Genomic DNA, 18,472 nt, shown 5'->3' with positions numbered 1-18,472 from the left:
TATGTCCTCTGTAGTTGACATCAGGACATGAAATTGCATGTATCGGCAAAAACAATGGGATTTAATTTTAATTCACCAATCAATTTTTAGGTTTCAGGATTTTTTTTAAACAAACTTTGTTTAAAGATGATTCTGAACTATGTTATGAAAGATATAATTGAACGCATTGATATACCATTTTACTTTATGCGACGTGGGTAAAATGGCCATACATGGATTTCCCCATTCAATACAATGTATCTATACACTGCATCTAATTTGCATATTAATGTGTTCTTGGTGCAATATGTAATGAAAATAGAAGTGTAATAATTGGCAACATTTTCATAATAATAGCTAATATTTCGTAGGAATAATATGTAATTTCTTTCCCTATCCACTTATCCAATTATAACTACAAAATATTATCATATTTCCATATGAGTGCTAAACATTGATGTCAGCTGTTTTTAAAGACCAAGCAGAAGTTGTTGTCCTGGTAAAACCATGCATGTGCCATGTATGATGTCAGAGAAATTCACTACAATATAATGTCCACTGCAGTGGACAAAAGTCTATTCCTGGGTATCAGAAGGCTATGACCCCTTTAAGGAGAGTCATTGTCATTGAGTCTGTTTTATGCACTTCCATCACTGTCTGTTTTGGTTCAGCTACCAAATCTGACATCAAGAGACTACAACGCACAATCCGGACTGCGGAGAGGATTATTGGTGCTCCCCTGCCAATTCTCCAGGACCTGTACTCTTCCAGAGTGAGGAAGAGAGCAGGGAAAATCATCACAGACTCCGCTCACCCTGGACACCGCCTGTTTGAACTGTTACCATCCGGACGGCGACTCCGATCACTGGCCACTAGAACATCTAGGCACAGGTTTCTTCCCACAGGTCATTTCCCTCTTGAACAGTTAAGTGCAATACTCTGACTGTTTAGTGCAATCTTCTAAACTCAGGAGATTATTTATATTTATATGTTCATACTACTCAAATACTGTAAATATGTTCATATAACCTGTAAATGTTTATTCTGACTAAACGTAACTGTGACCTTATTTTTTTATACTATTTTTCATATTTTTATTATTAGAATTTGCATTACTATGTTCTTGTTGTGTTTGTATTGTATATGTGCACTGGAAGCTTCAGCACCAAGAACAATTCCTTGTGTGGGCAATAAAGCTCTTTCTGATTCAGATTCTGATTCTAAGTAACAATTCATAAATCATTTTTGCTCAATATCTTTCCTGATATCCACACATATTCATACATATCTGCCAATACTCAGTCTTATAATCACTCGATTCATTACAGCCATGCAATTACTCTTCTCCATAATGAACAGTAGAGACACAACATCAATACTCTAATAAACTATCAATTAGAGAGCTGTGAATAAGTGAATCTGTGTTTAAATTATGTGAGGCTTGTAACACCTCTGAGAGGATCTGTGTTGATTGAGGAGAGGGCAGATGACTCAAAGGTAGAATACATTTGCAACACCATTAATATCTACAACAGGCCCTCACGGTGGTCTCCGGCCAGGCTCCGCACCAAAATGATGCAATCACACGGAGGATCTGATTTACTTTGGCTCCTTGTTGTATTACTATTTCAAAGATTACATCACAGAAATTCTAGATGTGCATTGAAGAAACATAAATAAATTTTTTCCAAAAAATCACTACACGCGGGCCCTTTAAAGGTTCTTGATATCAGGTTGAGATCTTAGCATTACAAGACTCAGGTTTCTCACCTCGTCTTTGTTCTCACAGTGTCCATTGAGCTTCAATCGAAAGCAAATGTCTAAATAAAAGCTTCAAATGACAACAGGATTAAGGTGTAATGCCCTTCTTGTAACGTAGTGCAGTTTCCCTATTAGCGTCAACGTTGCTTCTCACTGTTTGTGCCTTTTAGCTGGGGAATACGTCAGCGTTGGCGTGTTTCTTTTCATTCTTGCCAGTTTAGCTGGGATAAACCTGGCTAACAAATAGCGACTCGATGTTTGCAAAAACAAATTTTTTCCAAAGTTGAGGAGCTAAATGTTCACTCAAGCGCTAGACATAGACAAAAGTATAGTGAATCTTGAAATAGAATTAAATTACATTTATTTAAGTATCTAATTAGATAATTTGTAGCACAATTCAAACATGGGCATGTTGTGTGAAAAAAACATGAACAAAGGGCAATATACAAGAAAATATGACCCAGACTACAATAAATATGACTTCACTTGCAATTTGTGTGCTGTGAATTATTGTCTGTCAAGAGAGTGAAAGCATCACAACTCAAAAGATATTTAGAAAGCAAACATTTAAACAAGACATGAAGATAAGTCAGTTTTTCCAACACAGCATCATCCAAACATATGGCAATATTAATAAATGTCATTGTTTTATATTAAGCACAGTTGTGTTTACTTTTATACTTCTGTTAGTGTGCTGGGTTTCCTCTTGATGTCTAATGTAAAATACGGGTAGTGCAGTCAAAGTCCTCTTACACAAGAAAAAAAGGGCAATAGTGCCACCTTATGGTAATGAGCAGAATTTCTATTTACGTTTCCAAAAGTTCCAAAAATCACACCACATATCTTAATCTTTAAAACGTTGCATACAGTGGTCAATCTCTAAAATTAGACCCTAGTTGACCCTATTTAGACAGCCAATGTGAGTGTGTGTGTATTTTATGTTTGACCTAACACCAGCATAACACCACTAGATGGCAGTGAAAACAAATAATACATCTACCAAAAAATAAAACTGCTAGAGAATCTCCCATTCTTGACAATAACAGTTCTTCTTCAAAGACAATGATGTCCTAAAAAGGGCTTAAACACATACCTCTGGTTGAACATTCCTCTAAAGTTGTAATTGGCTCTGTAGTTGGGAATGGGTTTGGGGTCAAGGGGTCTGTAGATAGCTGGCTCCCCTCGCTTCATGGCCAAGCCATTCAACTCCACAGTAGGAGTGATGCTGCCTGCAAAAAGGAATACGAAGGATCAGTGAACTTTTTCATATGGTACAAACATTTGTAATATAATTAAAATAAAATAAATATAATATTTATTTTATTTATAACAATTTAGAGTAGTATTTTTATTATCCCACATTTGGCTAAATATTTATAGTGGTTAAACACCTTCGATTTTCTTGTTTTTCTTTGCAAAAATTTGTTCAAACCAACCAAGTGCAACAGTCGGGTTCCGGAAGTATAAATTCCACTCATTTTCTCTATATAAACCTTTAAAGGCAGCCCTACTGTGAGCTACAAGGTTGTTAATCGAAGATATTTGCTTTAGTTGAAGTTGAAATACTTAAATATTTGTGTGTGTGTGTGTGTGTGTGTGTGTGTGTGTGTGTGTGTGTGTGTGTGTGTGTGTGTGTGTGTGTGTGTGTGTGTGTGTGTGTGTGTGTGTGTGTGTGTGTGTGTGTGTGTGTGTGTGTGTGTGTGTGTGTGTGTGTGTGTGTGTGTGTGCGTGTGTGTGTGTGTGTGTGTGTGTGTACCTCGTGACAGCGAGGCAGACATATCGGATTCTGCAATCGGCGCAGTTGCTCTCCATCGACTGCGCTGATCAAAAAAACGATGGGAAACGACTTGCTGATGACACAGCTTAATGCTCATTGGTTTAAACAACCATGATATATTGTTATCTTTTAAAAGGTTTGATTTTAAAACTCTGATATCATGTTTTTATGTGTATAAAGTATGTGTGAATATTCCCAAACTCTGACAGTGCGATCTCTCTATGGGTTATGTGATTGTTAGTTAGTCAAGTGGACATTTGTCTTTGGCTTCACCGCAAAGAAACACATTCAATATCATCACACAAATCACATAAAAAGACAACAAGTAACACAATAACCCCTCACACTCAGATCCCAGTATTTAAAATTCTAACAGCAGTTGGCACAAATGACATTTGATACACCTTTTTCCTTGTTTGAGGTTGCCTAAAGCGTCTTTTTGATGGCAAAAGCCGAAATTTAATATTCAAGGGATGAGAACAATCTTCAATAATAACCTGTGCTTTTTGTTTGACTCTTGTTTGATAAATTTCATTCAATTGTCTTTGTGGTTTTCCAACAATTGCACTAGCAATTTTAAAGGGATAGTTCACCCAAAAATGAAAATTCTGTCATTTACTTACCCTCAAGTTGTTCCAAACCTGTATGAGTTTCTTTGTTCTGTTGAACACAAAATAAGATATTTTGAACAATGTTTGTAACAAAGCAGACAGAGCAACCATTGACTGCCATAGTATTTGTTTCCCCTACTATGGCAGTCAATGGTTGCTCTATCTGCTTGGTTACAAACATTCTTCAAAATATCTTTTTTTGTGTTCAGCAGATCAAAGAAACTCATACAGGTTTGGAACAACTTGAGGGCGTGTAAATGATGACAGAATTTTCATTTTTGGGTGAACCATCCCTTTAACTACTAGTTTTTGCTTTTCTGTAAATGGCAATAGTCCATACCACATATAACGTATATATACATGTATGCATTTGGCAGACGCTTTTATCCAAAGCGACTTACAGTGCCCTGATTACAGGGACAATCCCCCTGGAGAAACGTGCCTTGCTCAAGGACACACTGGTGGTGACCGCTGGGATCGAACCAGCAACCTTCTGCATTTCAATTCCATGGTTTAACCCACTTGACGTCCATCTCACCATACATAACATATAATACTCTATACAAGATTCTTATAAACCATCTCTAAAATATGTTGACTCACACCAAAATATCATAACCTCCTAAAATATAATCTCTGCATTGTTATTTTAAAGACATACTCAACATTTCCAGCAAATGTCAATTTACTATCAATAAATGTTCCTAAATATTTAAAACCTCCAACCATCTCTATTTGATATCCATCAAGTATCAAAGGTTTTAACCCTTCAATAAAATCTACTTTATTTCTACCAATGATCAATTCCTTGATTTTATTCATATTTATCTCCAACAAACTCAATTTACACCAGTTTTGAAGCTAATTTATGTGACTATAATACAGCATTTATATAATACATCTCCTTCTGTTCCAGCTTTACTCAACCGGCCAACCAATAACATATCCGCGTATTTAAATAAGATAAAATATGTGTGGCGAACAGCGAGGCCGAGGGACCGTGAGGGCGGGACGAGGCGGCGCTCATCAGGGAGGATGAGCGCCAGCTGCGCGCCGCAGCGATCTCGGCCCTCGCGGAGGAGTGAGGGACTATAAAGGAGGAGCGACGACAGTGAGGGACGAGAGAGGACCAGGCCTGGATTTTGTGTTATGTTTTATTTTGTGTTCGCTGCAGTCGTCCGTGAGGGGCTGCAGCTTTTTATTTTCATTTTGTGGGTGTTTGTGTGTAGGCGGCAGTCGACCGCGAGGGGCTGTCGCCACCATTATTAGTTTGTGTTTATTTATTAAAAGTTATTTTGATTGTCCGCCGGTTCCCGTCTCCTTCTTCCCGTACAAACAACCTTTACTACAATATGAATCCTTGATTTTTTTAAATTCATTTGTATACAACGAAAAAAGTAAAGGTGATAAAATAGTTTCTTGTGGAACTCCTGTGTTTACAATGATTGTCTTTGACACCATATAATTAACAACTACGCATTGAGGACGATTTAAAAGAAAGTCTTTAATCCACCAAATAAGATCACCATTTACTCCTAAATTAATTAATCTTTGCAGGACAATATCAATCCGAATCAAATTAAAAGCTGAACTAAAATCTATGAATAAAATCCTAACGTAATTTCCCCTGTAGGCAAATTGAAGGGGAAGATTGGTGTCATATTTTTTTAAATATATATAAAAAAAACATGTATATAATTGAAGTAAAAACGACTGATTAACACGTCTTTCGCATGGAAATAAATAACTCAAATGTTGGGTGTCTTGTTCATCATATTTATTTTCATATAAAAGCAACAGAACTTAAATTACACCCAGCCTATTAGTAAAGCAGCGCATGTCTGCATGAGTGTGAATTCCACGATATCCTCCTTTGATCTTGCAGGTGTCTGATTTTCACTCCTGCAGTCGGCTACTCTCGTCTATATTTCAGGCGAGGCAAGGCGCATCTCAAACGATCCTAATACGCATAAATGACTGTCGTGTCATTCTAGAATTCTGTGGCGCACAACAACGTCCCACCAGTCGTAGTTTCGGGCACGGGAAGGGGTGTTTTACTGATAAACATAAGCAGCATGGCACAAAGCTTCATGTGCTCGTCGTTTAAAGCATGCTCTTTAAAACAAAGAAAACAAGCAATGTAGGTGAATGGTATGCACAAACAGAGGGAAACTCAAAAAGTCAATTCTGATTAGAAGCTTGTGACATACAAACACGCACATCAACCCGATCACTTTATTTATCGTTCATGTAAACACTAGCCACGTTTACATGCGCACTTTTTTGTCATTCCGATTAAAATCATTCCGATTGAAAGATTCGGTGGACTGTTTACATGAGACGTTATCTAAACCGATCTGGTGTTTACATGTGCTGACTTTCAGTAGGAATCATTTTGTGACATGCGCACACAGTTTGTCTGCCGCCTCAGATTCGTTACATATCGTGGATCAATAGTTCTGTGTTGGTAATTTTTATATTTATTTATTTTTCTGTGGGCGGACATGCAGTAGTTTAACCTAATTTATGTCCTATACAATGGCTATTTAAACAGCTGTGAATGATGAATGCGGAATCAAAAATGAATTCAATTCATTTATTTTGAAAAACACAAAATTAACAATAAAATGCACTCAAATTATTAATAAAAACATAGGATATACGGTGAAACATGAATGAAGCATTCAAGACGTGCTCAGCATCATTACTAGTAGTACTAAACATATATATTTCAGATGATTAAGGAAAGATACCATCATCACAAAGGTATAAATATTAACAAAAGTAATTAAAGTAGACTGTGGGTAATGTTACTTAACCAATTTGAAGCAGTTGTTGAATTTTTTTTTTTATAGCTAACTTAACTAACGAGAAACAGAGAGCAGCTTGAATGTTCCCCGTTGAAATGGCAGCTCTCAACGGCCACCAGGACTTGTACAGTTTTATAAAAGCTATTTATTATTTGTCGTAAAGTGTAAGAATCACCTCAGAAAAATAAATTATTCTGTCAGGCGCAGTTGAAGCCTAGGACAAACGCTGTCAAGATGAGATGGTGTAGCCAGGCTATGTCTGTGTCATTATTCCAACATCATGTTCATAACATGTTACGAAATAAAATGTTTAATACCTCAGAAAAATTAACTTTCCTCTCTTGTCAACATTAGCCTGGTGTGAGCGTGGCGCGCACTCTTCAGTTGAGGAGGCGCTCGCTGTATATCACGTCACAGAAAGACGTGCACTCAAAATAATCGGATCAGGTGGTTTACATGGTGGATTTTTTCGTTTGATCGGTTCATGAAAAGGTTTATCCCACCCCTCTCAAACCGATTACAATTTCATTCGGTTTGGCCATTTTTATTCCGATTGAGGTGTTTATATGGAATATTTTTATTCGGATTGGACTTTTAAACCGATTACAGTGCTCCATGTAAACGCACCTACTGTGTTCGGATTCATCAATCGGAATGATTTCATTCTGATTAAAACAAAAAGTGTCCATGTAAACATAGATAGTGATCTGCAGTGTTTACACGTCACATTTTAGTTTCGGTACTGCTCACTTGGAACCTCAACAGGAGTGGTATTATAAAAGTACCAGGTACTGTCCACAGCGGAAAACCCCTCAAGAGTGAGCCGTACCATGCAGTGGAAAAGCGCCATAGGTTGCTGCTGGAAGAAGTATTAGTGAGGCCAACAGGAGGTGCTCACCCTGTGGTCTGTGTGGGTCCTAACGCCCCAGTATAGTGATGTGGAGATTCCCTCCTTCCATATATAAAGCTCTGAGTATTGAGAAAAAGTGCTATATAAAATATAACAAATTATTAATATTATTATTATAATGAATTACTATTATACCCAGTAGTAGTGTGTCCCTAATATTTCTATACATGTTTTTGTTATTGTATTTTTATTATCCCTCATTTGGCTAAATATTTATAGCAGATAAAACTCTTTCAAATGGTTTACCTACAATCCCACGCTGCTCTGCTTTTTATTATGCACAGTTATAATGTCCCTTAGAGATGTCGGTACCTGGGTTGCTGTTGCTGTCGGCTTTAGGGGAGCGGGGAGGAGGTCGGGGGAGACTGCTCTCTGTCAGGGCCATGGTAGCTGTGGAGTGCTGGGCCTTTTTGATGCTGCTTCCTTCAGACTCCCATACCTGGTTCCCCAAGCACAGCTGCACCGTGAAGATCTGCACACATAATCCAGCAGAATATAACAATATAACTTCTACTCAAATCAATATTTCATGTCCGTGCATTTATTTATTGAGCTAAGTAGCCATGTAATAAAGTAGGATAATGTACCGTCAGCAAGTCATTTTCGCAAAATAAAAGCTTTCAAAATTATGCAAGATCCGCCATTTCAGGTTTTATTTTGCCTTAATGACTGCCCATACTTGCTAAGCATTTTTTACAGATTTGGGCTCTTGCCAGCAATACACCTAACTTTTGCAAGATGATCCAAAAGGATCAGCTGAGTGAATGTCTTTATTGACATGATTTGAGTTCTTGCAAGACAACACAATATTTTCTGGTTAAATATTTGTATTAGGTTTAATTAAGGCGCGACGCAAGTGTTTTTTGCTAGTTTCAGCCTGACGCAGTTATTTTCATGTCCAGAGCCACGTTGTTTAAAGAGCTGGGCGAGCTGGTCTGAAAACAAGGTGTGTTCATTCACATTGTTGGCGTGTTGGTATTTTGAGGCAACTGAAAACGACTGAGCCATTGACTAACAAAAACCTGGTCTAAAGTCAAATATAAAATATAGTTACGTACACTCTGCTTATTACAGACACCGGGATGGTCAGCAGCACACACACATTTTTAAATATAAAAAATTAAAGGATTCCACTCTGGAGAAGCGTTCAGTCTGTCCACTCACAAATTCCACCATGTAAATAGCGAATCCGCCATGGTGCAAGCGCCAAAGGCTTTTAAAGGGAATGGGAGATGAGACTCTGATTGGTTTATTGCATGTAACGCCCAAAACACACCCATGACTCATTAAGAGACTAGGGACAACCGTTTTAGACCATGCGCCTGGCACACCGACCGTTTTTTCCCATCGATAAACTAGCAAAATGGTTCAGACCATGCGCTCAGATCATTAAAATAGGTCCCTAAATGTCCTAATTAAATTAAAATGTATTCAATTTAATGGTAACACTTTACAACAAGGTTTCATTTGTTAACATTAGTTAGTGCATTAGCTAACATGAACTAACAATGAGCAATATATTTTAAAGCATTTATTAATCTTTGTTAAATAGTTAGTAAAAATATAATTGTTCATGTTAGTTCACAGTGCATTAACTAATGTTAAAGGGGTCATGAACTAAGAAATCAAATTTTCCTTGCTTTTGACATGTAAGAGGTCATCATTAGCCAGGATGCCAGCCGAACTTAACCCCGCCCACAACATTTGAGTTCGGAAAGTTTGGTCTGGAAACTATGCCTGAACAGAAGCTGTTCGGACCAATCAAATTGTAAGGGCGGGATTTATACGATGATGGACAGATGATAAACAGTAAAGTAATCATCCACGTCATCAAAGAGCGCTTGGTTGAATTTGTTCTAATCCTAAACGGAGAACTTGTTCGTATATGCATTCTCCTTCACTATTTCTCACAGAAATGATGATCGTGTTGGTAAGTACTCCGTGTATCCTTAAATTCTTTTTTACAAAACAAACATTGTTTACACTCACTTCTTCCAGCGTGCGTGCAGACAGGGTTGCCAAGTTTTCACAACAAAACCCGCCCAATTGCTACTCAAAACTAGCCCAAAACAAGCCCATTAGCTTTCTGGGGGGGGATAAAATATGTGTTTTTTGGCAGGGTTGCCTGGGTCTATACATCACATAATTGGGGTCGCTTCAACCCGCGGAAAAACAGCCGGCAACACTGTGCAGTTGAGTTTTGTTGACATTTGACAACTAATGTTATGCGTCGCTCCGTTGCTCTGATTGGTTGTAGGTCTATCCAATTTAGATCTTTCCTGGTTCGGTTGAAACACGCCCCATAATCACAGCCCAACGGAGCAGTATCAGACTCATATTCTGACTAGAATTGAGTATGACAACGTCAGGCTAGGTCATCATACTATATCCTGTAAGTTTCAGAACTGAAGACTTCCTTGTTAGTCCAATAAAAGCTTTTATTGACGCCAGGCCCAGCAAACGACAGGTTTTTCAAAGTGGGGATCTATGACGTCAAAGGGAGGAAAGCACCGCCTCTGCAGAAGAAGATCATCACTGCCTGTTTAGCCCCACCCACCGATTTGTGCATGACATGCAATAGAGTAGGTAGAATAAGTAACAGATCGAGCCAAACCAGATTGAGCTACCAAGCAATAAACATGCTGTCGAGGATTACAAAATATTGTGCAGTGCCTGGGCTCGACAGTAATGCAACATGTGTTAACTGTGTTCATTCTAATGCCTGATCTGAAATGTTATGATTCATGTACAGTCAGATGTTCTTTGTCTGTGTGTCAGTAAATCAAACCAGTGACTAAACATCAACTTGCATTGTTTCTCTTAGTAGGATGAAAATGATCTGTTATTTAACAGTGATTCAATTCTATAAAGAAAGCGATCAAGGAAAGGTCCCTTTGCAATCGTTGGAGCAGTGCGCGCTGGAGCCGTCAATCAAACTGCGAGAGTTTATCAGTGACTCCCGTTTTATTCAAGGAATCTCTTAACTATATCACGTTTGCACTGTTAGTGAAGATGAAAGCATTCGTTAGCGTACAGAAACTGAGTTGCAATGATGAGATCACTGCTTTCATTCGCTCAACATGTCTGTGATCAGCTACAATGATCATCACTGGAACCTTTCATGCCACGATCTTAATATAATGCCATAGATCTAAATATAATGCCATAGATCTAAATGTAATGCACAAACTTTTCACGATTAGTTAACCATGAGAGCAGTAATAGTAAAAACGTGTTAAAAGAGAGAGTAATACTATTTCAAATGGAAAGACGTTAGCCAATCACATCAGTCTCATGAAGTCTCACAGCAGACACGCCCCTTAAAGCAGAGTGTTCAGAACAGAGGGCTAAAATCAGGGTAGGAAAAATGCCTTTTATTTATAAATTATGACACATTTTTTATGTAAAAAGCATTCTAACATTATAAGTGCACCCCAGGAAACATCATAAAACAATAAAACAACGCAGTTCATGACCCCTTTAACAAATACAACTTTGAATTTTAAATTTATATTTAACTGTAGATGTATTGTTCTTTATTAGCTCATGTTAACTAAATGTAATTAACTAATGTAAACAAATAAAATATTACCAATTTAATATATTCAGCCGGATATGTGCTATTAATTTTTCCTTAAAGTTTTTTGCTTAAATCTTAAAGTTTATGATTAAAATCTCCAACTATCTTGCATTTATACATTTTTCATTTGCATACTGTGATTGGACATATCCTTCTTGCCTTTATTTAACCCTTTATAGCCTTTATATAACACAATGCATTTACTCTGTACACTGATGATATGTGTTCAGTCAAAAAACTTAATTTACACAGAACCAAATCAAATTAAGCCTAAGATTACATCAAATTCAACACTATCCTTTACTGCCTTGCAAGTGTTTTGCACTGTTATTTCTATTAGGATGTGCAAATCTAGTTACCATATCATGAAGTTATTAATATGACATTTTCTTTAGTTCAAGTCAATATATTTTTAATCATTAAACATGAGAGCTATTAACACAGTTCCTTATTAACTGTACCTCAAGCACACAATAACCAACATACAGTACAGGGTAAATATGAAGGCTATAAAGGGTTAAATCATGCAAGAAAGATATGTCCAATCACAATTCATTATGAAAAGATTGTCATCAATGCTTTCACTACATGGTGAACAATCCAGAACTATTCTTTGCTGCATTGCAAGTGTTTTTTCCTTTGGGATGTGCAAATCTAGTTAACACATGACATTATTAAAAGGACATGGTTTCATTAGTTCAGCTATTTTTTCATTAGTCTAAACCAATACATGTTTAATCATTAAATAGGATAGCCATTAACACAGTTCCTTATTAAAGTATCATGAAACCACACTGTTTTAGCACTGGTCGTTTTAGAAATATAACTCTTTGAGAACAAACACACAAAAATCGAATCATTAGAGACTACAAATATCTATTATTAACAAATTGTATACATTATAATAAACTATTCTTAGAAATATCGGCAAATCAGCATTATAACTTTGCAGAGGTATTTTTTGTCCATTCTTCTTTGAATTTTCAGTCTACATCATTGTCTTCTGTGTATCAAAATAATTTGCATTTATGATATGACGTACAGCTGTTGAAGACGACATGATGAAATATGTGCGTATAGTACACAGTGGTGGGTCATGTTTGGAGTATATGAAATATGTCCATAAAAACTTGAAACACTTGCTCCGATGCAGATACATATGGTGATATCCACGATATCCACATGGACGATAACTCATCGTGGCATTCACGCTCTCATGTGCTCTCGCGATGTTGTTACATACAGTTGAGGCCAGAATTATTAGCTCCCTTGGTAAATAAATCTGCATTGTTTATCCATTTGATCCTTCATTTAAAAAACAAAAAAACAATCTAACCTTTCATTTAAGTAAAATAACTAAAAGTGGGGGGGAAATCATATTATGAAATAAATGTTTTTCTCCAAAACACGGAGATAATGATCACCCTTTTATTAAATCCTTTTTAACCCTCCTTTTGAGGGTTTTGAGGGTTTTGAGGGAAGACCTCTGAGTCTTCTCCTATAATGCCTGATGAGTTTGGGGAACACCTGACAAGATATCAGAGACCATTCCTCCATACACAATCTCTCTAGATCCTTCAGATTCCCAGATCCATGTTGGTGCTTCTTCTCTTGAGTTCACCCCACACATTTTCTATAGGGTTCAGGTCAGGGAACTGGGACGACTATGGCAGAAGCTTCATTTTGTGCACAGTGACACGTTTTTGTGTTGATTTTGATGTTTGTTTTGGATCGTTGTCCTGATGGAAGATCCAGGCGCTTAGGTTTTGATTTTTTATTTGCTGGTATTTACTAGAATCCCAGTTAGCACCAAACCCATCAGGTGGGGGGGGGGGGGGGGGGTTTCATCTGACCGCAGAACCAGGTTCCTTTTGAATTTCTAGTTGTGTCAGACAGCTGAATATGCTGGAGTTTGTTTTTGGATGTGCGAGGAGGATTTTTCTTGAAACCCTCCCAAACAACATGTGGTGATGTAGGGGTTTTTTGATTAAAAAAAAGAAATTAGGCTTTCTGACCCCAAGACTCAATTCTCCATCTGTGATCCTTGGAGAGTCTTTGTCCGCTTGAACTCTCCTCCTCACTGTGCATTAGGATGATATAGACACATATCCTCTTCCAGACATATTCGTAACATCTTTAGTTGATTGGAACTTCTTAATTATTGCCCTGATGGTGGAAATGGGGATTTTCAATGCTTTAGCTATATTCCTACAGCCACTTTCTATTTTGTGAAGCTCAACAATCTTTTGCTGGACATCAGAACTATATTCTTTGGTTTTACTCATTGTGATGAATGATTTAAGGGAATTTGGCCTTTGTGTTTCCTCATATTTATACGGAGCTATACAAAAAATTGTAAAAATGAATAGGGATTATACTTCAGAGATAATTTACTCATAAAAAATTCTAGGGGTGCCAGTAATTGTATCCGTGTTTTGGAGAAAAACATTTACTTCAATGTGAGTTACTCCCCCCTTTCAATTCACTTCAATGAAAGGTTACATTTTTATATCTTTGATACATTTGATATTTACCAAGGGGGCTAATAATTCACACTAAAGCTCTGACCACATCGTGGGGGGAAGATGCAAACAACACTTTTGTGCTACTGTACAGAAGAAAAAAACACAACACATGCATCCAAATACAAATATGAACAGGCAGGCGAACAAACAGCACTGAAACTGTCTTTTGCGACATTTGAATTCTCTGCTGTAAGGTGATCTCATGTGCAGTGAATGGATTAAAAGAGTTAATTCTAATGAATAATGCAGAGAATATCTCAGAAACTGATGACCGCCCACGGCAACCAATCACCACTTCGAATTCATGCAAATACCTCACTTTTAGTGATGTTGGTTCAACTTTGCTTTTTAACCAGAAGAACGAAATAGCTCAGAAAAACTAATAACCACTTTTCCTTTTATAATAAACATAATGAGTGCTATTGACGTTTTTATTGATGTGTTTTAGGGTTTCATGACCCTTTAACAGTACCTTAGCATGTGCAGGCCCTTTCTCATTCAGCAGCTTGTATTGAGGTTGAATCCTGTTGAAACGGGCTAACTCATTCACCAAACACATGGGAGTTTTCTCTTTAGGGTTTGCCATGTTTTCTTGAGGAGGGCCTGTCAGAAAGAGACCCATGCAAGAATGAACAAATGCATGTCGAGTTTTACCACAGTATTTTACATGTACACAGCTACATTACCACTATAAACATCATAAGCTAAACCAAAGTCTTTAGATATACAAACGCAGTGCGTTCTGCCCTAAAAAAAACCTTCCTGTCAAAAGTTTGGAAACTGGAAAATGTGTGATAGCAAAGCTGAATTTTCAGCATCATTCCAGTCTTCAGTATCACATGATCCTTCAGAAATCATTCTAAAATGCTGATTTGGTGCTCAAGAAACATGTATTAAAGGGTTAGTTCACCCAAAAATGAAAATTCTGTCATTAATTACTTACCCTCATGTCGTTCGACACCCGTAAGACCTCCGTTCATCTTCAGAACACAAATGAAGATATTTTAGTTGAAATGTGATGGCTCTGAAAGGCCTCCATTGGCACAATGCACAGTTCACTCTCAAGACCCTTAAAAGATACTAAAGACATCGTTACAAAGTTCATCTCACTACAGTGGTTCTACAATAACTTTATGGAGTGACGAGAATAGTTTTTGTGCGCAAAAAAAACCTAAATAACGACTTATATAGTGATGATGATTTCAAAACACGGCATCATGAAGCTTCGAAGCGTTATGAATCAGTGAGACGATTCAGCAGTTTGGCAGTTTGACACGCGATCCGAATCATGATTCGACTCACTGATTCATAACGCTTCGAAGCTTCATGATGCCGTGTTTTGAAATCGTCATCACTATACAAGTCGTTATTTAGGGTTTTTTTGCGCACAAAAACTAATTCTCGTCACTCCATAAAGTTATTGTAGAACCACTGTAGTGAGATGGACTTTGTAACGACGTCTTTAGTACCTTTTAAGGGTCTTGAGAGTGAACTGTGCATTGTGCCAATGGAGGCCTTTCAGAGCCATCACATTTCAACTAAAATATCTTCATTTGTGTTCTGAAGATGAACGGAGGTCTAACGGGTGTCGAACGACATGAGGGTAAGTAATTAATGACAGAATTTTCATTTTTGGGTGAACTGACCCTTTAAGTGTTTGTGGAAACACTGATACCATTTAAACATTTGTGGTAAGATTAAAAAAAGAGAAAATGGAAAGAATTTTAATTTTTAGTTGAACTAACCCTAAGTGTACATTGACTAAACTCGCAAAATGCATCAGATTTGTACTTAGCATCCCGGTACCTGATGGGCTGGCTGGTACAGTGGAGTCCACAAAGCCAGAGGCAGGGCTGGGGCAGGTGGGCGTTGTGGCTGGCACTGTGCCATTGATGGTGGGCTGCAGACCCAGAGCTCCTGGGCTGGGCATGGCCACAGCGGGCACCACGGCGGTCAGGCCAGGTCCAGACAAGGGGGCTGAGGTCTGCACTTTCACTTGAGCCATGCTCTATCACTGTTAACAATAACAAGATTTGACATGAAACAATCTCTCAACATCAACTATATATGCTGTAGTATTGTAGGTTGTAAGAGAAATGGAAATGCCCATTCCAGTCCATTATAGGACAGACGTGGCCTAGGCCATAATAATGAATAATTTCAAACTGGATGAGCCAAACATGCTGTTTTTAAAACAGATAAGGCTGTAACTTTTTTAACTCAAAGTTAACTCCATCTGATAATCACTCATAAACTGGCAGGCTGTCAGATCAGTATTATGTCTAAGTAGAAGTCAAACAAAAGGACTGCAGTGACAAAATGCAACACAAAAGAAAAATCACCACTTTGGTAAAGAAAAGTGTCTCAAGAATGACTTTCAATTCATAGGGGTGTTTTCAAACTGAACAACCACTTAAATGGATATGATCATTGTAAAATATGACTGTATTTCAGTGTTGTTAATGTTAAATAAAACTACAACAACTATTAAAAAGCATTTTCGTCATTGACAAAGCACGAAAAACGTAATAAATTAAAGCTAGAAAAATGATAAAGTTACATGACAAAATTACTAAAGGGTTAGTTCATCCAAAAAATGGAAATTCTGTCATTAATTACTCACCCTCATGTGATACCAAACTCTTAAAGGGATAGTTCACCAAAAAATGAAAATTCTGTCATCTATTACTCACCCATCCAAACCTGTATGAGTTTCTTTGTTCTGCTGAACACAAAAGAAGATATTTTGAAGAATGTTTGTAAAAAAAAAAAGCAGATAGAGCAACCATTGACTACCATAGTAGGGGAAAAATACTATGGTAGTTAATAGTTGCTCTATCTGCTTTGTAACAAACATTCTTCAAAATATCTTATTTTGTGTTCAGCAGAACAAAGAAACTCATACAGGTTTGGAACAACTTCAGGTGTGAGTAATAGATGACAGGATTTTTGGGTGAACTATCCCTTTAAGACATTCGTTCATCTTCAGAACACAAATGAAGATATTTTTGATTAAATCTGAGCGATTTCTGTCCCTCCATTAGCAGCTATGCAATTGACAGTTTGATGCTGAGATTGAGATCGTACTAATACATAAGAATTGAGTGATTTAGTCCAAATTTTCTGAAGAGATACGACCACTTTATATGATAAACAGATTAAATTTAGTGTTTTATTCACATGTAAGCATTCATTAACTCACACATCAGCTGTGGTAAACAGAAGCTCAAGTATGTTCGCTTGACGTGCGAGAACCAATGAGGTCTATTTTTCTCGTATTACGCAGCACATTTAACCTTCAGCAAGAACCAATGAGGTTCATTCTTGTTACGCAGCACGTTTAAGCTTCAGCAAGAACCAATGAGGTTCATTCTTGTGTTACGCAGCACGTTTGAGCTTCAGCAAGAACCAATTAGGTTTATTCTAGTGTTACGCAGCACGTTTGAGCTTCAGCAAGAACCAATGAGGTTCATTCTTGTGTTACGCAGCACATTTAAACTTCAGCAAGAACCAATGAGGTTTATTCTCTTGTTACGCAGCACGCTTGAGCTTCAGCAAGAACCAATGAGGTTTATTCTTGTGTTACGCAGCACATTTGAGCTTCAGCAAGAACCAATGAGGTTCATTCTTGTGTTACGCAGCACGTTTGAGCTTCAGCAAGAAACAATGAGGTTTATTCTCCTGTTACACAGCACACTTGAGCTTCTGCAAGAACCAATGAGGTTTATTCTAGTGTTATGCAGCACGTTTGAGCTTCAGCAAGAACCAATGAGGTTTATTCTCCTGTTACACAGCACACTTGAGCTTCTGCAAGAACCAATGAGGTTTATTCTAGTGTTATGCAGCACGTTTGAGCTTCTGCAAGAACCAATGAGGTTTATTCTCCTGTTACGCAGCACACTTGAGCTTCTGCAAGAACCAATGAGGTTTATTCTAGTGTTATGCAGCACGTTTGAGCTTCAGCAAGAACCAATGAGGTTTATTCTCTTGTTGCGCAGCATGTTTGAGCTTCAGCAAGAACCAATGAGGTTTATTCTCCTGTTACACAGCATGTTTGAGCTTCATCAAGAACCAATGAGGTTCATTCTTGTGTTACGCAGCACGTTTAAGCTTCAGCAAGAACCAATGAGGTTCATTCTTGTGTTACGCAGCACATTTAAGCTTCAGCAAGAACCAATGAGGTTTATTCTCTTGTTACGCAGCACGCTTGAGCTTCAGCAAGAACCAATGAGGTTTATTCTCTTGTTACGCAGCATGTTTGAGCTTCAGCAAGAACCAATGAGGTTCATTCTTGTGTTACGCAGCACGTTTGAGATTCAGCAAGAAACAATGAGGTTTATTCTAGTGTTACGCAGCACACTTGAGCTTCTGCAAGAACCAATGAGGTTTATTCTAGTGTTATGCAGCACGTTTGAGCTTCAGCAAGAACCAATGAGGTTTATTCTCCTGTTGCGCAGCACTTTTGAGCTTCAGCAAGAACCAATGAGGTTCATTCTCGTGTTACGCAGCACTTTTGAGC

The 18,472-nt window shown here is 37.7% G+C and overlaps 1 protein-coding gene across 2 annotated transcripts in view; it reads right to left on the bottom strand.

The window, feature by feature from the left end:
• The window catches only part of stau2 (staufen double-stranded RNA binding protein 2), a 167,315-nt gene that overhangs the window by 145,393 nt on the left and 3,450 nt on the right, over positions 1 to 18,472 (bottom strand). For both annotated transcript variants that reach the window (XM_079805756.1, XM_079805757.1), the window contains exons 2-5: positions 15,760 to 15,967; positions 14,426 to 14,556; positions 8,161 to 8,320; positions 2,834 to 2,969 (exon numbers count right to left, since the gene is read on the bottom strand). In XM_079805756.1, the coding sequence (XP_079661882.1) occupies positions 2,834 to 2,969; positions 8,161 to 8,320; positions 14,426 to 14,556; positions 15,760 to 15,958 (626 nt within the window). In that variant the 5' untranslated portion in view covers positions 15,959 to 15,967. The remainder of the gene's footprint in view (positions 1 to 2,833; positions 2,970 to 8,160; positions 8,321 to 14,425; positions 14,557 to 15,759; positions 15,968 to 18,472) is intronic.

Source organism: Gobio gobio, assembly GCF_949357685.1.
Source record: "Gobio gobio genome assembly, chromosome: 23".
NCBI lineage: Eukaryota > Metazoa > Chordata > Actinopteri > Cypriniformes > Gobionidae > Gobio > Gobio gobio.
The sequence above is the reverse complement of the archived record's forward strand: the minus strand, read 5'-3'. Positions and strand labels throughout refer to the sequence as shown.